Consider the following 23,365-nt stretch of genomic DNA (forward strand, 5'->3'; position numbering starts at 1 on the left):
CACTTCCAGGGATGGGGCAGCCACAGCTTCTCTGGGCACTCACCACCTCCAAGGGAAAAAGTTTTCCCTAATCTCTAATCTAAACCTACTTTCTGTCACTGTAAAGCCAATCCCCCTTGTCCTGTCTCTCCAGACACCTGTAAATAGTTTCTCTCCATCTTCTTGGCCCCTTCAGGTACTGGAAGGTCACAATTAGGTCACCCCAAAGACTTTTCCAGGCTGAACAATCTCAGTTATCTCAGCCTTTCCTCATAGCAAAGGTGCTCCATCCCTCTGATTTCCTTGGTGGTGGTCTCTCTTCTCTCTCCAACAGGTCCCTGTTTCATACAGTAGCTGTGTGGACCTCACTCAGATGTCAGGAGAAGGAGCAGGATGTGCTGGACAGCAGAACTTGTGCTCCTGCAGCTCTGCTTACACCTCGAGGTGACCTCCTGCACAAGCACATCTCCACATCAGAGGCTGACTGTGCCTCCTCCTCCTGCTGGAGGGCAGCAAATCCAGGATTTGGCAGCTGGTGCTGGCCAGATCTGGACAGAGAAACCAAATTCTCTGGCTGAGCAGGAGCTGCTTTTCCAACGGTGAGTGTGGGGCTCGTTACCAGTAATCCCAAATTCTCATCTGGCACTTTTAATCAGCAGATCACAAAAAGCACTTTGTGGAAAAAGGTCAGAATCATGATGACCATTTTAAAGATGGAGCAGCTGAGACACAGAGCCCAACAGCCTCAGAGAAAGTCTCCCCTTAGTCAGCTGGCAGGACAAGGACTGTCCCACAGTCCTCAAGGACTGTCCCACAGTCCTCAAGCCCAGCCCAGTGCTCCAGCCTCCCTCTTCCCATCATTAGCACCAGGATGGCTGCCTTTAATTGCTGTCAAATGTCTGAGAGTGGAAGGAGCTGTCTCCATGGATACAGGATCCACAGGCTGTGCTCTGCCTTGGTGGGAGACCTGCCCTTCCACAGTAGCTCTGTGGTCTTCAAACACCAGTGCAATCACCAGCACAGAAATGGGGATTAATGTGCAGCCAGTGTCAATGCTCCGCCTGTCACACATGGACAGAACAACCTGTTGGCTGCAACATCTTGGACTGGCTGACCTGGTGGATTCACTGATGTCTCCAGCACCAGCTGGAACATCCTGACAGGACCTGTTGGAGTTACCTCCCATATGTTCTGTCCAGGGTTTACACACAAGCACCAGAGCACTTGGATGTCCACACCCTGGGTGGTGTCTTTCTTTTGCAGATGAGCACCCACCTGCAGCGCTGAGAATTTTGCTGCCAACCCCCAGACACCCCTGCCCGTGCAGGGACACCACCTCCTACTCAGAGGTTCTGGCTTTCCCAGCAGAGCTCAGCACTCAGATCACTCCCAACCCACTTCTCTTCCCACCAAGAGGCTCTGCCAGAGTTCCACAGCCAATGACCAGAATAAACCTGACTACACACCTGAGAAAGACGTATTTTGCTTACCATGTGCAGGAAGGGCTCTTCTGTGGTGCTTCACAGAGACCTCCTCATCCCCTGTGCTCCCTAACCCGTGAGCAGACCCATGACCAGGAACAGGCTCACTTGGAGCAGAGTTTGGCCACATGTGCAGAACAGGCCCAGGCTGATGAAGCAGCATTAGGAAGATGCTCAGTTCTAGCTCAGTTGCTGTAATGCAGTGCCTTTTCCTTCTTGTTCAGTGGGATTGAGTTTCACCAGGAAAGAAAAAAACTCACCATCTTTCATACCCTGGAACAGCTGAAATGGCCAGATGGCCTGTCCAAGCAAGGCTCAACTCTGTCCTCCCACCAGAAATGGTATTTCCAGGGATTCACCAGCACCTTACAACACACTCCACAGGTCCCAGGTAAAGCAGATGGAAGATCTCTATTTCTTGGGTCTCTGGTGTATCAATGTTACCATGTTGATCTCTCCTACCCCAGGCTGGGACAGTTTAAAGTACTTACTGATGGGTGGTGCTCAGTTGAAAACCAAATATTGCCCAACCAATTACAGCCTTTGGCCAACAGCAACCATGTTGTCACTGAAAACATGCCAGTGTCCTCCTGAGAGCAGCTTGGGGAGGTGTCCAGCCCCCTGGGGTCAGTGTGCTTCCCAAGGAACCACTCTCAGTTCTGCTGGCTCCTTCAGCATCCTCTCACTGAGCTGGCTGCAGTTTCTGCAGCACCAGCTCCAGCTCCAGGCACTGGCACAGGTTTTCCTCTTGACCATCTGGGATCAGGCAGCAAAGGAGTGTCTTCTTCAACCACCTCCATCACCTTTCCTGGTCCATCCCTGAGCTAATTGTGTGGATTATGAGGAAAAACTGCAACCTGTGCTTATTCTGGCTATGTCTTCCCATTCCCTTTATTTTCATAGAATCATGGAATATCCACCTTTGGTTTTTTCCCAGCACCTCCCTGTGTTTATGATTGTTTTTCTTCATCTTCCTCCAAACAGAGGAGTGATGCATCTCTGGCCAAGGCAGTGGGGGTTGTCACCATAAACCCCAGTGCTACAGGAGGGACACTGAGCTCTGGACAGTGGGGTAGAGACAGACAGAACATGGTCTGAGAAGGATTGTGGCACCTCAGACAAACTCAGAAACTAAGCTCCCCTTAGGTAACCCAAAATCTTATTGCTCTTCAATAATCTAGGAACCTGATTAATCATTTAATGTCATTAATCTAGGAACATGAAACTGCTTTTACACATGCTCATAGCTCTTGCTGATGAAATGGAGACACTGGCCTCCAAATGGAGCCCATCTACACAAGGCAAGGTGTACCTGCCTAATTACAGGGGAATTAACGAGCCACAGCAGGTCCATTTCAGCCTTATTTCACCTCTAATTGGCCAGGAGAGAACCTGGCTCCTTCCTGCTGCTTCCCAGAGCTGTCAGTCCCTGGAGGTCCCTCCTTACCCCACTCCCCAGGCACTATAAAAAGGCAGAGAAGGGGTTGGGGGGCAGTGGTGTGGTGTCTGTGACTTCCTTGCTTGTTGTCTGCTCAGCTCCAGCAGGTCAGAAAGGTACTGTCTTCATATTTACAGGGGGGATTTTCAGGTGTTAAAGCTGAAAGTGTTCTCTGAACTTGTGGTTTGTGGTTAGATGTTTCTTACTTGGTTGAGTAGTGATATTACAGAATCACAGACTATTCTGAGTTGGAAGGACCTCCAAGGATCATCGAGTCCAACTCTTAAGTCAATGGCCCATATTGGGGATTGAACCCATGACCTTGGCATTATTACAGCCAAGTTAGTACAAGGCTGCTTGTGGTCCTCTCTGAAGAGTCAAGCACAGCCTGTGTTGGCTTTGGGTGAAGGGTTTGTTCTGGTTGGGGTGTGTAAGTGCAGCAGGGATGATTTTTTGACCTGTATTTCCTCTCTAGTTCTGCTGTTACAATCTTCTTTATTCAAGAGTTCCCCAAAGCCTTGGTGGGGAGGAAGGAAGGACTCTGTGCTTCCCCTCAATAAGTTCATAGTAAGCATTGTGGTCTGTCTAAGAACTTTTATGGGTGAGGAAACACTGTCCTCTTTGTTCCTCTGGTTATCATAAACCACTTAAAACTTCAAAACCAGGTAGATTTCCAAGAAGCACAGATCCCTTCCTTCTATAAGACCATTTTAGGGGTTCTCACCTTAACAGGCAGTGAAAGAACTCTTTTCTTTTATGACCCCTGGGAAGGTGAATCCTTCTGGGGTCTCACTGGTTTTTCTGTCTCTTACTAAAACCTCAGTGCCACTTGCATTCCAGCTGCCATGGCCTCTGCTATGCCTTCCAAGGAGGAGGTTGCCAGGAGCTCTCCAGAGGTAGAAGAGGAGGTTGCCAGGAGCTCTCCAGAGGTAGAAGAGGAGGTTGCCAGGAGCTCTCCAGAGGTAGAAGAGGAGGTTGCCAGGAGCTCTCCAGAGGTAGAAGAGGAGGTTGCCAGGAGCTCTCCAGAGGTAGAAGAGGAGGTTGCCAGGAGCTCTCCAGAGGTAGAAGAGGAGGTTGCCAGGAGCTCTCCAGAGGTAGAAGAGGAGGTTGCCAGGAGCTCTCCAGAGGTAGAAGAGGAGGTTGCCAGGAGCTCTCCAGAGGTAGAAGAGGAGGAGAAGGAGGTGGGTATTCCATGTGGGATGTAAGGAGTGGCAGCTCCTGGGTGCAGGTGTGAGGAGGTGGCCCTGCTGAGGTTGGGAGGAGCTCAGCCTCCACAAAGGGAGGAGGGTTTCCTGTGCTCAGGCTATGCCTGCAGCTTTCCTGGACACCTGGGTGACAACACAGCCAAAAAAATAGGTCTAAAGGCCCTGTGAGTGACCTCATAGGCTAAGCAAATTAGCCTGGTTCTCATCTAGGAAAGATGATTCTCTGTGTGGTCAAGATCCTGACTTGCTGCCAACAGTACCTCTGTGCAAAGGTTCTTGTTTCAGTGTCCCCCAGCTCTGCTGCTCTTGCTCTGCTCCCAGGACTAGCAACAGGCTTCTTGTAGACTAGTCTGTCAGCTTAAACCCAGCTCAATGCTGTCTGAGGGAGCTTCTCCTGGAGTGTTAGCTTGTTAAATAGGCACTCCAAAGGAGGTGGGTGTGGGGACACAGGTATTGAGGCTTCCCAAAAACTTATCTGCTCCTTGTGCTGGAGGAAAACTTTAGAGGGTGGTCCATCCCTGAAAAGGCAAAGCTCCAGATCTTGTTTAATAACTGAGTTATAGGTTGAACTGAGTGTGCCACTATGCCAGGCTTTGCTTCCTCAGCCAGACCAGGTGACTCGTCTGGCTGAAGATTCCCCCCAAACAGGCAGTTTTGGGCAGATCTCTCTGGGAAGCTCAGGGCCACATTTGAAGCTTCATGGCTGCTTTTTTCTTTGCTTTTTTTAGGCTGCAGTAAAGGAGGTGACTAATCTGACCTTGGTCAGCTCTGCCTGTGAGGTGGCTTCTACAGCTTATGCCTCCACCAAGGAGAGCCACCCCTGTGTCAGGTCTGTGTGTGATACAGCAGAGAAAGGAGTGAGGAGCGTGACTGAAGCCACAGCCAGCTGTGTGCAGCCAGTGCTGACTGCACTGGAGCCTCATGGTAAGGCCCTGGGCAAGGGCAGCCTGGCACCTGCCTCTCAGGGGCTCTCTGGCTCCTTCCAGCTCTAGAAGGAGTCCTGGGATGAGGGAATGCACCTTTCCATCACCACAGTGAAAGGGCAGCTCCTGGTTTGTAAGTAAGGCTAAAGCTGAGCCCCAGTCCAAAGAGTGTGATCCTCACTGAAGGTTTAGGGATTGACTCTGATGTTGACTTTCTTAAAACTAATTTTTGCGAGGTCTAACTTGAGATGGAATTGCAGAAAAACAAGTTTTGATGCCTTTTTTTTCCCTCAGTTGCTGCAGCAAGTGAGTATGCCTCCAAGAGTTTGGATAAACTAGGGGAGAAGCTGCCAATCCTTCAAAAGCCAGTGGCACAGGTAAGGATCCAAGGCTGTGCCTGGCAGGCAGAGGGGCCTGGGGTTTGTGAGCTGTCTAACCCTGGGAGTGAAGTAGGCTCTTGTATGGAGAGCAAACTACCCCCAGGTGCAAGTTCCTACAGGAGTAAATACTTAGAATCATATAATCAGTTGGGTTGGAAGAGACCTCTGAGATTACAAGGTCCAACTCCTGATCCAGCCCCACTGTGATTACCAGATCATGGCACTGAGTGTCATGTCCAGTCTCACCTTAAACACCTCCAGGGATGGAGGATTCACCCCCTCTCTGGGCAGCCCATGCCAATGCCTGACCACTCTCTCTGTAGAGAATTTTTTTCTGATATCCAACCTAAACTGCCCCTGACAGAGCTTAAGCCTCTGCCCTCTTGTTCTGCTTAGCTGACACTGTGCTAATTGTCCTCTTGGTACAGCTCAGAATTTCGGTGTGCTGCATGACCCACCCCCTCCTCTGACATTGTTCCTCTTCCCCAGGTTCTCTCTGACACAAAGGAGCTGGTGTCCTGCAGAGTGGCTGAGGTGAAGGATGATGTGACCAGCAGAATGATGGAGGTGGTAGATGTGACCGAGGAGACCTTGCAGAGCAGTGTGGAGGCTGCCAGGTCTGCAGTGACCAGCAGTGTGGGCATGGCTGTGGACCCTGGAGAGAGCCAGGCAGATGTGTGTGGGGCAAAAGCTGTGCTGGAGAGAACAGAAGGTGACTCTCTCCTTCTTGGAGATGAGGAAGTAGGTAAGGAAATGAGGGGTGTGACTATTGGAAATGGGAACCATTAGCCTGGGGATGTTCAGGGCCATTCCTCACCCCCCTGCTCTGGAATGAGGCTTTTGGGAATAAAAGAATGACAGAATGGCTTGGGATGAAAGAGAACTTAAAGATCATCCAATCCCAACTCTCTGCCATGGGCAAGGGACACCTTGCACTAGCCCAGGTTGCTCCAAACCTTGTCCACCCTGGCCTTGGACACTTGAACACTTCCAATGTGTGCCAGTGCCGTGCTGGAGGGTGGGTACCTGGCTTCTTGTCCAAGATCTCCTGCTGCTTTGTTAGCTCTGGCACCTCTGGTCAGTCAGTGACAGATGTTGCCTCTTCCCCCAGCCAAGGAGGGAGTGTCTGCTGAGGGCTCAGACACCATGTCCATGCAGCAGGAGCAGAGGTACTTTGTGAGGCTGGGCTCTCTCTCCGAGGAACTTCGCCTGTCTGTCTACCTACAATCCACAGCCAAGGTGAAGCAGATCTGTCAGGAAACGCAGGAGATCCTTGGGCAGCTTCACTGCATCTTTGAGCTGGTAGGTACAGCCCAGGCTGCTGCAAGGAGGGGACCAAAGAGCTGGCCTAGTTTCAGCTTCATTACTGCAATGAAGAGATGTGCTGTTCACCAGCTGATCTCTGTCTTGTCACTCTGGTCTTCCCCTGCTACAGATTGAAGCGTTTAAGCTTCAGGAGGGTCAGGAGAAGCTACACCAGATGTGGCTGAACTGGAGTAAGAAGTGTCTCAAAAAGAGTGGAGATGAAAGCTTTGTAGAGCTAAAGGTACCTTCCTGGGGAGGGAAGCAAAGGGCTGATGGGTGTCCCCTGGACTCTTTTAGTGACTCCCTCTTGGTCTTGTCCTTCCTGCCCCCTCCCAGGAGGCAGAGTCCCTGACCCTGTTCATGGCACGCACAACCACACATCATCTGCAACTGGCCTGCTGGAAAATAGTCCTCGCAATCCTAGGCCTTCCCTCCAGCCTGCAGGCCAAGATGGAAGAATCTCTGGGTACCATAAAGGAGCTTTCTGGTGCTTTCTCGGTGGCAAACTCCCTCCAGGATTTGCCCAGCAGTGTGATGACCCAGAGCCAGGGGAAGCTGGCAGCAATGCAGGAGTACATGGAGGAGCTGTTGGACTACCTGAAGAACAACACACCTCTGTCATGGCTGGTGGGACCCTTGTCCTCCAGGGAACTGGAGGGGCAGGAGGAGCAACTGTTCCAGGAGGATCAACCCTCACAGGAGAGGGCAGAGATTGCAGGAGCAGGGCAGCCAGAACATTCCACCACCCTCATGTAAAGGATGAAACAATGATTGCTGTTGGTATTAAACCCTCAGCTAATGCACAGTGTAAAAATTGCCTTCCTAAAAGCTGCTTGTATTGGGTTATAACTGATTTAAAAATAAATCTGCTGCATATAAAAAACTGTCTCTGGCCTCTCTTTGACAAAGGCTGGAAGGGTGAGTATTGCTCAAGGATGTGAACTGTGCCCTTCCAATTTATTCCCTGAGGCTGGAGCAGTGCAGGCAGTGGAGGGCACTCAGTGGCACAGTAAGGATGGCAGCTGGAAGCCCTGAAGCCCTGCTGGTGTCCTGGGAACTGTGAAGCTCCAATTCCTTCTCTCTCCTGGGCCTGGATGTATGTATGTGCCCTGCTGGCACCCTGGCATGCTTGGAGGAGCTGTGAGAGCCCTGACATCCCTCATCATTCGTGCTCCAAGGTCTAACTCTTCTCCTGTAGCTGTCTGCTGCTGCCTGGTGAAGGTTTGTTTGGTGGGATAGAGGGATGTGGACCTGGGATAGAGATAGTGGAGGGTCATTAGGGTAGAGGGTGCAGGTGACAGTTCTTTGCTATCAGCACCAACTTCTCCTGACCAGGTGTTTCTGTTGAGCTCAGACCTCTCCAAATGCCATGTCTGAGTCCCTTTGGAAGAGGCTGTAGAGCACAGTGTGTTCAGCCTGGCCAGACAGGGATTTGGTGAAGGCTGGTGGACCAAGTGCCTGTGGAACTTCTGAAAGAAAAGCTCTACTCCTTGTTTCTCACCCCTCTGTCCTCAAGGAAAGAAGTGGAATCTGCTCCCATGTTTTCTAGACTTTTATTCTCATCTTCTAGAGTTTTTTTTAAGGTGGCTGAAGTTATTTCACAGTGGTCAGACACAGGGCTTAGGGAGGGGGCTTTCTTGATGAGAGCGAACTTGAAGAGGTGGAACTTCCCCCTCAAACATAAAAGTGACCACTTTTCCAACAACCCTCCTCATCCCACGTTTACTGTGTGTAATGAGTGTGCTGGGGCAGGACCAGGTGCTCTGTGTTTGACATCAGTTGTTCAGTGATGCAGCACAACCCCCTGATGGAGTAAAGACTTGGATCCTGATTCCCTGAGCTCAGCAGGTCTGGTATCAGACAACTGTCTCCCTCCTGTAGCAACGAGTTAGTGTTGACAGCAAAACGATAAGGTAAGTCAAGTTGTCAGACCGGGGTGTTGTTGAGATCTGAGAGAGGAATTGCAGGGGTCAGCTCTCCACTGTGTGCTCTGGTTGCTGCAGTGATTTCTCTCTGGAAAGGAGCTCAGAGGCAGTCACAGTTCTGATTCCTGTACTGCTGGGCTTGTAGGGTGGGAAGGGGTGACACTGGAGACTGTCCTGCTGCTTGGTGGGAAGTTACCTGTATTTGGCTCTCTAAACAGCCAAGTTATACATTGCCAGCTAGGAATGCCTGAATCCTGCCTTTAAACTTGCCTGGCTAGCAGTGAGCTTTGAGGAATAGCTGGGCATTCCTGCCCTTGGTATTGATTTGTCAATGGAGCACATCTGATCTGTTCTAACATAGTGCTTAGTCCAGCAAACTCTGCTGCTTCTGCTCATGGATCACTGGGGCATGTTCTTGCTCATTAAATCTGTTTTCCTATGGACACTCCTGGCTGTTTGTACCTTGAGAGGCCACAGGTCTGGGCCCCTCTGCAGCTGGGAATTGGAGTGCTGGGTGTGGCTGGAATCTCCCTGGCTCCTCGTGCTGGAGCTGGGGATGAACAGTCCAACTCCTGCAAGGCTTTTGTAGGCCATGGAGATTGCAGCAGAAGACTCACAACAGGCTAAAATGTCCTCACAGCAACTCTTGAAGCTCTGCTTGAGAAGAGGAGGCTGAGAGGGAGCCTCTGGCTGTGTTTTCCCTCTTGCTTAATCTCCAGAGACTGAGGAATCGTGGAGATGTGCTACACCCAACAAGAAAGGCAAAATTCAGGCTGCTCACAGGTGGGAATAGTTTGGCTTTCTTCTTACTTGGTCTCCTGTTTCCATCCATGCTGCAGAGACAGCAGAGGCATAAGGGTGGGATGAAGCTGGGAATGATGAGTGGACTGACTTTAAGATGGAGACTCTTCTGAGCTCTGGGAAAGTATCCAGATTGTTCTGCGTTTTATCCAAACTTGCTTGTCTGATTCTGTGCTTATTTTTGAGCAAGTTTGGATAGCAATAAGAGATGCTGGTAATGTGACAACCCTAAACAATCACCTTGGCAGGGAAGATGTACCTTGAGGCATCTCTTCTGGCTCTCAGTAGCCCTTGGGAATGCTGTAGTGTTCCTTGATTCTGATAATTACAGCCCAAGTGATTATATCTTACCCTCCCCTACTGCTGTTCCTCCCTGTTTGTGTTGTGGCCCCACGTGACAGCTCAGCTGTGGGCTGATTTGAATTTTAAATGCAATCACAAGGGCACTTTTTGTTTCACTTTGGTAGATGCCACCATCGCCCTCTGCCAGTTTGTTTAACATTTTAATTCTTTAATTCTCGTGTTCATATCCTCCTGCCTTTCTTTATTCAGTCCCTGCTGTTTGCTGCTCAAATGCCTGACCTGTGGGGCAGGGAGGGCTCCCCTGGGCACCACTCCAACAGGCTGTCACTTCTCCTGAGCTGAGTCAGGAGGCGTTAACCAACATGTTACCGTGGCCCCACCTGGCAGAGGGAGCTGCCTAAGGAGGGTTTCCCCAGCAGCTTTGTCAGGAAGGCAAGAGATTGAGAAGCTGTTCTCAGCAAGTGCTGAAGGGTAAAAACTCTATATTTGCTTGCAAGGAGCTTCATTTCCCCTTGTCACTTCCCTGTTTCTTGTGCTTGGATATTGCCATCTCTTCCATAAAAGCTGTGATATTGCTTGATGTAAAATACAGTTTAAAAAGGGTTTGTGACCTCCCTGAAGGGCTGCTTGGCCAATTCCAATTTCTGTATCACCTTTAAGTCCCTGTGGTTGGAGAACTTCAAGACCTTCAGAGCTTATTGGAGTTCATTTGCAATGGGAATAGGGTGAAGTTCCTGCCCTCAGTGCTGGGAGACAGAGATGCTGTGCCTGACCAGTGTGGGAGCAAAGTGGGATTGAAGGACCTACTCTGCTGGGTGTTCCTCCTGTTCTGGCTCATGTGGACAGGCAGGAACTTTGTTTTGCTGGTTAGCACTTGGCTCTGTGTTTTCCTGCTATAACCATCTCCATCCTCTCCCTCTCCTCCAGCATCTCCTCTCCTTGCATTGGAGGAGGAAGCCAAGTGTTTCAGAGCATGGGAGAGAAGCCTGGAGGGGTTTCCCTTTGCTCTGAGCTGGATTGTGACAACCTGAAATGATCAGGTGAGACCAGTGCAGGTTTAAGAGCCCTTCAGAATGTTTGTTTTCTGGATGGGGCACAGGTGCTTTCAGTGCCATCCTTTTGCAGTGTCAAAGCATTCCAATGCTTTTCCAGCTAAAATATTTGCTGGTGTCAGCATTCAACTCTTGCCTCATTCAGAAGCTCCTACCAGGGGCCTCTTCTGGCAAGTCCTGGCAAGACTTTGAGCACTTTTTTGCTTTCGCTCCTCCTGTACCCTGCGGATGCTGCGGGAGGGAAGGGGGTCAATAAATCTGCTTCCAATTGCCTCGCAAATGGAGCGTGAACTTGTGACAGTTCCAATGTGGTCTTTGTGGGGCTTGTTAAAAGCCCTGATGCCTCCAGGGCTGGCAGGCACCTGACCTGATCGATGGCCCAGCTGCCCTTTCCTGCAGCAAACAAGGCTCAGCATCTCCTGTGGAGTCAGAGCTCTGCCAGCAAGTCATTACCCTGTGGAGGTGCTTCTGGACACTGGAGCCTGTCCCTGTGGGAATGCAAATCCATTGGCAGGAGCACTTCATTTGCAGTATTGACTTCCCACTCTCCCTCTGACTCTTGTATTTATTTAGATCCAGCAACGGCTTGAGCTTCCCCAGCAGTGAGTTTGGAGGGGAGGGGATCCGGAGGGTAATTAAGGTGCTGGATGCTGGCAGGGTTGGATTTTGTGCCATCTTCAATAGGGATACTTTTTAATGCCTGTTTTTGTTAAGTTTGCTTCATTAACTGGCAGGAATTTAGTGCAGGAGGCAGGCAGGAAGATTCCTGAGTCTACCCCATGTGCCCTGGGAGCTGGGAAAGGTGATTATCTGGGAAAGCAAAGTAAGGGCAAGAAACAGCTGGGAAGGGTGGGGAGGAGGTTGGGGCTAAATCTGGGGAGAGGAAGAACAGGAAAGTGTGGGAGAGCTGGATGAGGAGACACCAGGAGGGCTGGGGCCAACTAGAGGCTGGATAGAAAAATAGTGGATTGGGAATAAAGGTGCAAATTCAATGACTGTGTGGGAGAAGGGATAAACTGAGCATCTGGGAGACTGGTGCAGAAAATCAGGGTGTGCTGTACAGGGAGGGTCACCTGGGGCAGGACTTGGGCAAGGTGCAGAAGACTGGAGAGGAACCAGAGGGCAGGGACCCACAGGCTGCTGTTATTTCAAGGGCACCTGATCAAGTTGTCTCACTGAGTGTCTCAGTGCAAGGCAAAATACTATCCCTGCCTTTTGCAAGTAAATGTTGGAGAAAATAACATTCCTTTGGAAGAGGAACACCAAAGCATGGAACCACCCCTGCATGGACCATCCTGCAGGGTGGCATCATCCCACACCTTGGCTTTGCAGGAAGTCCTGAGGAGGAAAGACATCTTGAGCTCTCCCTTCTGAGGCCATACCAACTGCCTGCATCCAGAGAAATCAAACAGCTTAGTTTTGAGTGTGTTGTCCTCCTTGAAACACCCCAAGGGCTGGAATTGGCTGATTCTGAAGGAACAGCTGGTTGGCTGTTCCCAGGCACCTCTCACCTGGGGTGTTCCCTCCCCTTCTGCTCCATCTCTCCCGTGGGATGGTTGTTGCAGCTGGAAGCTGAAGGTCACTTTAAATGTCATCTTCACTCAGCTGCCTTGATGGGGTAATTATAGCTGAAAAGACAAGGTTTACTAAACAAATTACAAAACAAATGTGGTGTTTACCTTGTAAGAGGCTGATTGGAAACACCTGCCACTTTGTGCAATCCGAGGGTTTGGAAATATTTTTGCTTGTGATGTGTCCTGTTGGGTGTGTCTTTGTGTCCCCTCCTGCTGCTCCCCGGCAGTCGGGGACATGGCACACAGTCTGTGCCATGCTGTGGCTGCTCTGGGGCCTCTCATCCTCCTGGTGAGGCTGAACCAGGACACAGCACAAAGGGGTTTGTGCTTCATTGATGGTTTGGCTACAGGAGAAGTGGTTGGAAAGCAGGCAAGGTGCAAATTCGAGGTGGTCCTAAACATTTGCACTGTGATGGGACAAGGGGGAATGGCTTAAACTGGAAGAGCAGAGGTATGGATTGGATATTGGGAAGAACTTCTGCCCTGTGAGGGTGAGCAGGCCCAGAGAAGCTGTGGCTGCCCCATCCCTGGGAGTGTCCAAGGCCAGGTTGGACAGGACTTGGAACAACCTGGGCTGGTGGGAGGTGAACTGAGTGGTGTGGACTGCAGATCACAGGCCACTCCATAAGGACCTTACAGACCATCTTGTTCCACCCTCCTTCTCCTGTTGTGCTTTCCCTAAGGAAAGGGCTGAGAGTGAAGTTATTCCCACCACCCCCTGTGCCCACACTGAATTTTCCCTCTTACTGAAGGCACAGAACAAGGGCCGGGGGTGCAAGTCTTGCTGCAAAGCCTCAGGGCACTTGTAACCTAAATGAGAGCTCAATGCCAGCTCCATCTCTCCCAGGAAGGAGCAGGGCTGTCCCTTTGGCAGAACCCACAGCTCTGGCACCCTGAGCTGAAGGGTCTCGTTTGGTTTATTTCTTATTTATTTTATTTTGACTTTTAAAAAACCATTTTCTTTGCTGCTTGAACACAAACAGTCCCAGAGAAAACCCACGGCTGGGTATTCCCTGATGCAGTGTTTGAACCCAGCAAGATCAGCACCTGAAGTGATGCTGTCCTGGCAGGGATTTGAAGGATGGTTGGTGTATAACAGCCTTCAGTTTATTGGAGAGCAGCAGGCCCAGATGGTTGAGGCAAAGAGCTGAAGCCCAGACTAGAATCAAGTCAATAGGAATTTGGAGGGAGAGGGCAGGACCCAGCAGGTGAGCTCCACCCTCCTGTTTTGGGTGTCTGGTTCCTGCTGCTGCCACCTGGAGATGTGTCCCTTGTGAGCTGGAAGAGGAAGCCTTGCAGGACCCAGGATGGATTCCCATCCCTCATCCCGAGCCCTTCTCATCCCATTTGTCCCCCTTTCTGCTGAGCTGGTCCTTTCCTTCGAGGAGAAGATTTGCTGGTGGGTTTGGAGGGTGGAAAGGGGCATTGCTGGTCCTGGGAGAGCAGGAGGATTGGGAAGGAGGTGGGGGACATACTCGTCAGGGTAAATGGGATTAGTTAATGGCCTGTCTGTGCCTTTCTTCCTTCACCTGAAGAAACAGAATGAACTTATTTAATAAATAAAATAGGTTTATTTAATATTATGTATTTAATGCTGTTTTCCAATCAAGCCTATACATCATTACTGAAAAGAACATGTTTTGGATTTTTTGGGATATTTTTGGATTTCTTTTGAAATTTTTATTTTTTTTCTTTTTTATTTTTTAAGTTCTTTTTTTTTTGTTTTTCTTGGCTTTTTTAGATTTATTTTTTTGGATGTTTTGGGGTTTTGGAGGTTTTGGTTTTTTTTTTTGTTTTAGTTTTTTTTTTGGGGGGGGGTTTTTTGTGTTTTTTGGGGGGTGGGTTTGGGGGGGTGTTTTGGGAACTTTCTGGATTTTTTTATTTTTCGGGTTTTTTATTTTTTGGGGGGATTTTTAATTTTTTAAAATTTTTTTCCCCTTTTTATTTTTTGGCATTTTTTGTAATTTTGGGGGGTGTTTAAATTTTTTTGAAAAATTTTTTTTTATTTTCCTAATTTTCTCAGCCCTATTTGCCACTTTCACATCACAATCCCCTCCATCTTTCTTTAGCATCTTGTTTCCTCAGGGTCTAGGTGGAAGTGCTCAGACATCCAAGTTTCCCAGTGTGACTCTCATCATTTCCTGCTCAGGAAAAACTCAGACACCCTGATTTGTTCTGTCATGGCCTGTGCATTTAATGAGGGAAAATGCGTGTGGCAGATTCAGAGAGAAACTCCCCAGTTCCCAGGGGAGTCTGGTTTGTCAGAGCCACACACACAGCACAGCAACTCCTGCTGTCACCTCCCTGGAACCCACTTCACTTTGGAGAGGATTCACAAAGGCGCTGCTTTTTTCCTTCTTCCTTTTGTCCTCCCTCTCTTGGGATGTTTTGGGGAGGGAGGAGATGCCCGAGCAGGGAAATGAAAGCCCTGATTTTTTGGGAATGAGTGCTGGGTTTGCTGCAGTTCCTCAGGCATTTTAGGAGGTGCTGGGTGGCCCTGGTTTGCTTCCTCACTCTAATTAGGGTGAGGAACCTGCTGGCAGATAACGAGTGAGAGGAGCTGGCATTTGTTAAGGAGCTGGGAATGGAGAGCTCCTTAAGCTGGAGGAAAAGCACCAGGTGGGGGTGCCATGGGCATTTACTGGCTGGGGATGCCCCTCCCTGTGGGTGCTGGAGCCCCCTGGGTAAGGGAAACTTTGCAGAAGGACTTACCAGCACCTCCTTGTGGGGCTCCTTCCCAGGGAATGGCATCTGTCAGGACCCCTGTAAATATCCCGCTCTCAGCACCACAGGGACGTGGAGAGCTCCAGCCTTTCCCATGAGGTGTCTGGTTATCCCTCCTCATGCAGCTGGAGCTCTCAGAGCTCCTTTCTTTGGGAAGATCTTACAATGATTTCCATCCCAGGAAGTGTCCAAGGCCAGGTCGGATGGAGACTTGAGCAACCTGGTCTAGTGGAAGGTGTCCCTGCCCATGGTTGGCCTGGTCCCTGTCCATGGGTTGGAATGAGATGAGATTTAGGGTCCCTTCCAGCCCACACAATTCTAAGACTGTGTGAATGACATCCAGGACAGTATTTCTGTAAGAAAACCATTCTAAGAGCTTCATTTTCCCATCCTGCTTTCTCTGACATTTGTGGAGGATGCAGCTGGAAATGCACCTTGGTGAAATCCCTGTTTCTCTTTGTTCCTTCTCATTTCATTGAAGACTGACCGACTTGGGAAGTTGCTCTGCTGAAAACAGGAAGGAAATTTTCAGGCCATTTGGGATCAGATCAGAGGCTCCATTTGTAGTTATGGGGTGTCTGTGGGGGGAAAATTCAAGGAGAGCCTCCAGGTCTACAACCAGCTTCCTGAAAGGGAAGTCACCTCATGCAGCCCCTCAAGCCAAAGCACTCAGTCACCTCATGCAGCCCCTCAAGCCAAAGCACTCAGTCACCTCATGCAGCCCCTCAAGCCAAAGCACTCAGTCACCTCATGCAGCCCCTCAAGCCAAAGCACTCAGTCACCTCATGCAGCCCCTCAAGCCAAAGCACTCAGTCACCTCATGCAGCCCTTCAAGCCACAGCTGTGGTGAGGAGCAATCATTTCTCAGCATCCTGCTTTTAATTAGGGCAGAGCTTGCAGAAGGTCACTCTGGAGAGTTGTCATTTGTCATCCATGTACCCAGAACTGGTGGAGCTGCAGGAGGTTCAGTGTTTCTTAGGGGTTACAGAAAACTTTTCTGGTTTCTGGAAAAGCCCCTCCAGACAGAAGTTTGAGGGCAGATCTTCAGGTTGTGTTCTGTGCCTTTTCTGCCTCTGTGGCATCTGTAACGGTGGCCTCAGAATGGATCCACCTGTCTGGATCTTCTGTGCTGCCCATCCCACCCAGACATGTGCCCTCCCCTTAACATGAGGTCACTTCCCGGATCTGAGGTAGAGGAAGTGCTTAAACCCTGAAAGAACAAGATCTGCCCTAAAGTATTGATAATAATCACAGAATGACAGGGTTGTTAAGGCTGGAGAAACCCTTTAAGATCAGAAAGTTCAACCACCAACCCAGCACCACCCCCCTATCCTCCAGTGCCACATCTCCACATTTTTTTTATCATTTCCAGGGATTGTGATTCACCTTTTCCCTGGTCAGTCTGTTCCAATGCTTTACAACCTTCTCCCTGGAATATTTTCCTTATATCCAATCTAACCCTCCTCTGGTACAATTTGAGGCTGTTTCCTCTTGTCCTGTCACTTGTGAGCTGGGGGAAGGGACCCACCCCCACCTGGCTACAACCTCCTGTCAGGCAATGACAATATTTCCCCAGGTCCAACCTGCCTCTTAACACTTCCAAGCGTCCTTCCTATAATTATTTTATACAAAGTCCACGATTTATTCTCTCTGTCCAGGCTGTAATTTCCATGTTTCTATCCCAGCTTTCCATGAACCTTTCCTTCCCTGTGGAAGAGGAGTGTGCCAGCAGTGCTGGCTGTGCCTTGCACTGTGTGACAAATGGCTGAGCTCAGAGGGGGATGATCTCTGAAATGAGGATGGATTTTTCAAACTGAAGGATCTGTGCCATGAGTCCATCGGTCACTGTTAGGGAGGCACCAGGGAAACAGGGGCTTGAACAACACTGAGGTGATGCCCTGGGGGTGCTCCCTTTTACTGCCAGTGCTGGGGTCAGGAGAATGAATGGAGCATCCTCATTGTTCCTGGAGGTGGCACAGCCCTGGCACTGGAGTCCTCCTGGAAGGGGCTGTGTGAGCTGTGCTGGCAGCTCTGCAGCAGAGGCAGTGCCTGACTGTGCATTCCTGGTGATCTTGGCAATCAAGGGATCATTAAGGTTTGAAAAGGCCTCCAAGATCATTGAGTCCAACCTTTAACTGAACACCACTATGCCCACTAAACCATATTGTGAAATCTACTCACTTTTTGAACCTTTCCAGGCTGGTGCCACCACCACTGCCCTGGGCAGCCTATTCCAATGCTTAACCACTCTTTCAGGGAAGAAATTTTCCCAAATATCCAACCTGAGCCACCCCTGGTGAAGTTTGAGGCCACTTTTCCTGGTCCTATTGCTGCCTGAGGGAAGAGGTTGACCCCCACTCATCACAACCCCCTTTCAGGTAGGTGTAGACAGCAGAATTCTGAGGTCATTTCCCCACTTCTGAGGTCCTGAGCAATTCCTGAGACCCTTTTCCCATCTCCACTGGTGTTGCTGTGCCTCTCCACAACGCCACTGTCTGAAAGGACACCTATGTGAGGGAGTACCTGATTGGCAGGGGTTGCTTTCTCTGTTTTAAGATGAGAAGAAAGTCATTCTCGCCCCCTCTCTGTGGTGAAGGTAAAGGCTTGGTGATGCCTGGGGAGGCACCAGAGATGTGAGAAGGGCACAGCAGCCCTGTGGGCTCCAGGATGACTTGAGATAACACGGCTGTACCCAGATGTGGAGCCACTCCCGAGGCTGCTGAACAGCTGCTCTCCAGGAGCAGGAAAGATGGGCTGGAGGTCAGTCTGGTGGTGATCATCATCATCATCATCAAGGCCAGGCTACAGGAACAAAGATTTGAGAAGGGCACTACCCATGCTCGCTGCGAGCTGCTAGTGGCTAAAAAGGCCGATACGGGATAGGCAGGTCCGGTCACAAAGGGCACAGCGGAACGTCTCCCTGGGTGACATTGGCAAGGAACGGTTCTGTCTGCGGTGTCTTTTCTCCTCCAGACTGACTCTCTGTGCATTCTCAAAGGAAGCAGCAGCGTCGTGAATGGTGTGTCTCCATCAATCCTGATTGGAGGCCAGAGTGGACCATTGGGGCAGTCAATATGGCCAAGGCTGAGCTGTTGTTTCAGGCAGTCCTTGTTTCTCCTCTTCAGGGCTCCTCTCTTGTGGCAGCCGGTGGTGAGTTCACCACAGAGCACAATCTTTGGGAGGTAGTGGGTGATCCTCCATCCTGGAGACGTGCCCTGCCCAGCACAGCTGCGTTCTCAGCAGCATGGCCTCCATACTGCTGACCCCTGCCTGTTCCAGAACAGACACATTGGGCACGTAATCTGAAGTAGAGAAAAGCCAGAACCCAGGGGATTTTACTAAAAGCACCCAACTTTCTGGGGAGTTTCCAAGAGATAAGGTTTAATTTACGGAAAACATCTAACTCTCAGTGGAGTCATAATTAAAGATCCATTTAATGAACAGGTTAATCCCAAGAAAGAAGCCAGAGCACCATGTTTGGCAAGACCCACTGCAAGAATCAGCAAAATCAGACCGAGTTGAAAAGTTCATGAAGATGAAGAGTAAAAATACGACCACCACCAGATGAAGTAACAGGATCTCCCCTCATAATATTCCTCACAATGGGCAGCTCCGCCCCAACCCCGCCTGCTATGAATATTATAACTGGATATTGCAATATTATAATTGTGCATGAATATGTAGGTAAAAATATTGTAATCCCTCACTAGAAATGTATAAATACTGGAGCTTCTCACTGTAGACTTTGGAGCTCTTTTGTCCGATACTAATCGGAGGTCTCCCCAATGTTGTCTTAATAAATACCTTGCTGTTTATTGATTGAAACTTTGTCTCTAAACAGTTTGTTTTGCCTCTTTGGGCATCAATCAGCCCAGTGGATGTTTAGGATTGAACGGAGGCAGCGCTGATGGAAGCGTTCGAGGAGCTGCGGGTGGTGGCAGTAGATGACCCAGGATTCAGACCCATAGAAAAGAGTAGACAGTACAATGGGTCTGTAGACACCAGCCTGGTGGTGGCAGCTCCTGGAGAAGTGTGGCACAGACATCTATCAATGCCGAGAAGGGTTCTAGGTGTGTTTTACAGCCCTGGCACAATTTGTGACCCCTGTTTCCCAGCAAACGCAGCTCCCATTAACCTAAAGGAGATGCAGAAGAGCATGGATAGTTTTGGCATAAAGTGAGGATGTTTACTGCTTCCCTGAGGTCCTCCTGGGGGCCTGAATAGCCCTTTCAATCATCCTGTAACTCTGAGTGATTGGTGTCCTTAGACGAGCACACTTTAGTGTTTCTCTGAAAATCCACAGCAGTAATTTGGTAAAGAGAGAATTACCAGGACCTGAAGTATCCTGGACCTGACCAGCTGTAATTTGCTCTGGGTAATCACTATTCTGCTGCCTCTCTCTGCTAGGTCTGAAAGTGCTGTGAATTTAGAGTAGGAATCAATTAAACAGCAAATAGGTTTCTTTGTCAAAATCAATTAAGTCCTCCTCGCAGCCAGTGCAATGGTCTCCCTGGAATTTCATATTCTGCTTGGCTGCCGTTTCTCCAGCAGCTTTTGCTGGATAATGTTGATGTTTTATGGCTTGATTTAAATCATATGGATCAATGCATATGCATACCTTATTTGGATTTTTCAATTACAGTCATATATTTAGCCTAAGTGAATTATCTGGGTTGTAGTTGCAGCTGCACAGAGGATTTTTCATAATGCCCAATTCCATTTTCACTTTCTCTGTAAGCATAACTGATTTCTTTGGAGAGTGGAATCATTACAGTTGTTTTGCCCTTCTTGCTGTAATATGAGTCTTCCAAGTGGGCTGGATCAGAAGTTTTCAAACATCTGGACTCTACTCGGGGTAGAGATGGAAATACTTTGGAAGTCAGTGGGATTTGCTGCTGTGGGGGTGAAGGTAATTTTCTAAGTCACTTTGTGGGGGCAAAGGTAATTTTTTAAGTCACTTTGTGGGGGTGAAAGTCATTTTTTAAGTCACTTTGGACTCCTTTGAACTGCCTCCCCACAGCTCTCAGATCACAGCCTGAGATCTCTGACCTGGATCTCTGCACTTCCAGACCTCTTGTACCTGGATTAAACCCCATCCTTTTCCCTGACTGCTGCACATCTGACTAACTCAAATCCCTCTGCATCTCTAAACCCCCAAATGCCTTTGGGAATCTGGCCCTTGGCATGCCTGAATTTTCATGTCACCCCTGAAATAGGACTTTGGCTCCTAAATATCTGAAGTCTCTTTGTTTTCCATATCGTTCTCCACAGACAATAAATCCCCAATCGCTGTCTGGGACAGTGAAAGGGCTTTAAGCCAAGCTGTGGCTCATCTTTAAATCAGAAGATCTAAGTTAATATATAGGTATAAGATATTAATGGCATGAAGCTGTGCCAGGGAGGGTTAGGCTGGATCTCAGGGAAAGGTCCTTCCCCCAGAGGGTGGTGGGCACTGACCAGGCTCCCCAGGCCAATGGGCACGGCCCCAAGGCTGCCAGAGAGTGTTTGGATGATGCTCTGAGAGACAGGGTGGGATTGTTGGGATGTCTGTGCAGGGCCAGGGGTTGGACTGGATGGTCCTTGGGAGTCTCTTCCAGCTCAGATTATTCTGTGATTCTATAATCCTATTATTTGAAGTGTAACACTTGTTTTCTTGTGTGTGTTGTTTTCTCAGTAATGGTGTTAAAGAGTTTTCTTTGATAGTTTGGGATATTCTCCATCTCAGCTGTTCTTGTTGAGGAGCAGATCCCTGAGCCCACAGAGATTTGGTCCCTGGTGCACTTCAAATATATCTGAATTCTTATTGTTACCTGTGTAAAACATTTCTGAAAGTCGACCTTTCCCTCCAGGCTACTTTGGAGATGTTTGATGACCATCAGACTGTGGGTACAAAGTCCACCAGCCACCCACTGCCTATTTATTTCCTAAAAACAAATAGTTCTTTCAGGTAAGTGGCTTGTTCCCTGTTGCCACCCAGGGGAGCTCTGTGGGCAGAGCAGACCTTGCCTGCAGTGGGAAAAAGAATTGCAAAAAGGGGAATTTCACTTGTATTTTATAGTGTTGGAACCACTAGACACTAAGAGGTCCAGAACAATGAAGGAGCTGTCTTGTGTTTGAATTTATCTCCAGGGTTCCAATTTCGATAAATTAAATCTAAAAAGGGGCCAATTGCTAAAATGGTGGGAGTGATTGATTTATTATTCCATGTGACAGCCAAACCCAAACTTTTCCAAAGAAGAACTGAAACAAAACTCAATCCCCATCTTCCAAAAATCCAACTCTTAAACACTTGCTGTGACTTGATGCTGAGTTTTCCATTTAATGCAAAACTCTCCATGCTGCAAATGGAGGCCTGGGGTTATAAACTGTTCAAGAGGTTGGTGTCATCTGAATTTTCTTCCTGCTGGAGGGAGTTAAAAGGTTCAGTCATCTGCTCAGGAAAGTGCTCTGGCCACCGGCAGTCCAAGGAGACAGCCTGGATGCCCCCACGGTAAATCTTGATTTTTCAGCCCTGTGAAGCTTTGGATAAACAATTAACTGTCCCCTGAAGCAAAGCTTCTTTCCCAAGCCCTGTTCCTACCTCCAGGCTAATGAGCCTTTCTCGAGCTTTTGCTCTTGGAATTAACGAGGACCTAAAATATCCCTGCTGATGAGAAGAACGCCCACGGCAAGGAGGGCAGAGCTCCTCTCCTGGAGGGGACAGGGGTCAGGGGGGCTCACAATCCTCCTCAGCCTCCTTGTCCAGAGCAGGGGCAGGGACTGTCTGAGCTGCCACAGGGCTCTTCCAGCCCCCCCTTGCCAGGGCGTTTGAACCCACCTGCTGCCAGCAGGGATGTTGTGCTGCTTGGCAGGTGGCAGGGGGTGATGGTTCCCCAGCACTGCACTCTTTGCTCCTGAGAGATGTAATGACTCAAGCAAAGGGAACAGCATAAGGAACAAAGATCCAAAATGTTTGTTCCAGGCTGTGCTTTGGAGCAGTTCCTTGTAGAGGTGCAGGGAATGACCCTGATGCCAAAGGGGTTTTTGATTTTACATTTCTATAGATTTTAGTACTATTTGTAGCTGTAGCAAAGCAGATTTTTAGTATGCTGGCATTCTGGCAGCCTAAGTTCATTGTTATACATCCTAACCCCCACCACACAGATTAATAGCCCAAATTCTTTTAGCTATTTGGGCTCTCTTCAAGGCAGAAAAGCTGAAGACTATCTGAAAGGCCTGCAGAACAAGACCAAACATAAACCCACAACCTTGAGTCTAAGAACACTGGAAGAACTCCAAAAGCCCGAGGAAAGGCAGAAAGGGACCTGGGGATACTAATTGACAGGGAGCTCAACAGTGTGCCCAGGTGGCCAAGAAGGCCAATGGGATCCTGGCCTGGATCCAAACTAGCGTGGCCAGCAGGCCCAGGGCAGTGACCCTTCCCCTGGACTCTGCCTTGGGGAGGCCACACCTTGAGTGTTGTGTTCAGTTCTGGGCCCCTCAGTTGAGGAAAGAGATTGAGGGGCTGGAGCGGGGCCAGAGAAGAGCAACGAGGCTGGAGAAGGGACTGGAGCACAAGTGCTGTGGGGAGAGGCTGAGGGAGCTGGGGGTGTTCAGCCTGGAGAAGAGGAGGCTCAGAGGTGACCTCAGCACTGTCTGGAACTGCCTGAAGGGAAGTTCTGGCCAGGTGGGGGTTGGTCTCTTCTCCCAGGCACTCAGCAATAGGACAAGGGGGCACGATGGGCTCAAGCTCTGCCAGGGGAAATTGAAGTTGGAGAGCAGAAAAAACTTCTTTGCAGAGAGAGTGCTCAGGCATTGGAATGGGCTGCCCAGAGAGGGGGTGGATTCCCCATCCCTGGAGGTTTTTCAACTGAGCTTGGCCGTGGCACTGAGTGCCATGATCTGGTAAAGGGACTGGAGTTGGACCAAGGGTTGGACTTGATGATCTTGGAGGTCTTTTCCAACCCAACTGATTCTATGATTCTTAGAGGAGCTGATGAAGACAGAGGGTCTCAACGACCCCAGCCCCAAATCCTGGGTGATGGCACAGGGGTGGGACTGGGGCTGGACTGAGAAGTGTGTAAAGTAATGATTGGATGGGCAATATTATAAAGACCATGGAAATCAGTGTTTGGGGGAGATGTCATTATGTATTCCCAAAACCCCTAAGCCTGGACATTAAAGAATGTACCTTTTTATCTTATCTCACATTAACTTGGCTCTGAGTCCTGTTTTTGGTTCACTCACAGCATCAACCCAAAGAGGAGGTGCAGGATGTGATGGGGGTCCCTCCAGG

The 23,365-nt window shown here is 49.4% G+C and overlaps 1 protein-coding gene across 1 annotated transcript; it reads left to right on the plus strand.

Annotated features, from left to right (window-relative positions):
* Nucleotides 1-372: 372 nt before the first annotated feature.
* LOC139680553 (perilipin-3-like) lies at nt 373-7,467 on the plus strand. Its single transcript, XM_071573256.1, has 9 exons — nt 373-578; nt 1,685-1,851; nt 3,739-3,806; nt 4,832-5,027; nt 5,321-5,403; nt 5,896-6,151; nt 6,518-6,708; nt 6,842-6,952; nt 7,048-7,467. The coding sequence occupies exons 1-9, from the start codon at nt 373-375 to the stop codon at nt 7,465-7,467; spliced, it is 1,698 nt and encodes a 565-aa protein (XP_071429357.1).
* Nucleotides 7,468-23,365: the final 15,898 nt, after the last annotated feature.

The sequence above is a fragment of the Pithys albifrons genome, chromosome 18 (genome assembly GCF_047495875.1).
Source record: "Pithys albifrons albifrons isolate INPA30051 chromosome 18, PitAlb_v1, whole genome shotgun sequence".
Lineage (NCBI taxonomy): Eukaryota > Metazoa > Chordata > Aves > Passeriformes > Thamnophilidae > Pithys > Pithys albifrons.

Coding starts and splice junctions, on each gene's coding strand:
- LOC139680553 (XM_071573256.1), top strand. CDS start 373: ATGTGCTGGACAGCAGAACTTGTGCTCCTGCAGCTCTGCTTACACCTC. Junction 1,852..3,738: donor ACACACTCCACAGGTCCCAG/GTAAAGCAGATG, acceptor CTTGCATTCCAG/CTGCCATGGCCTCTGCTATG. Junction 5,404..5,895: donor TTCAAAAGCCAGTGGCACAG/GTAAGGATCCAA, acceptor CCTCTTCCCCAG/GTTCTCTCTGACACAAAGGA.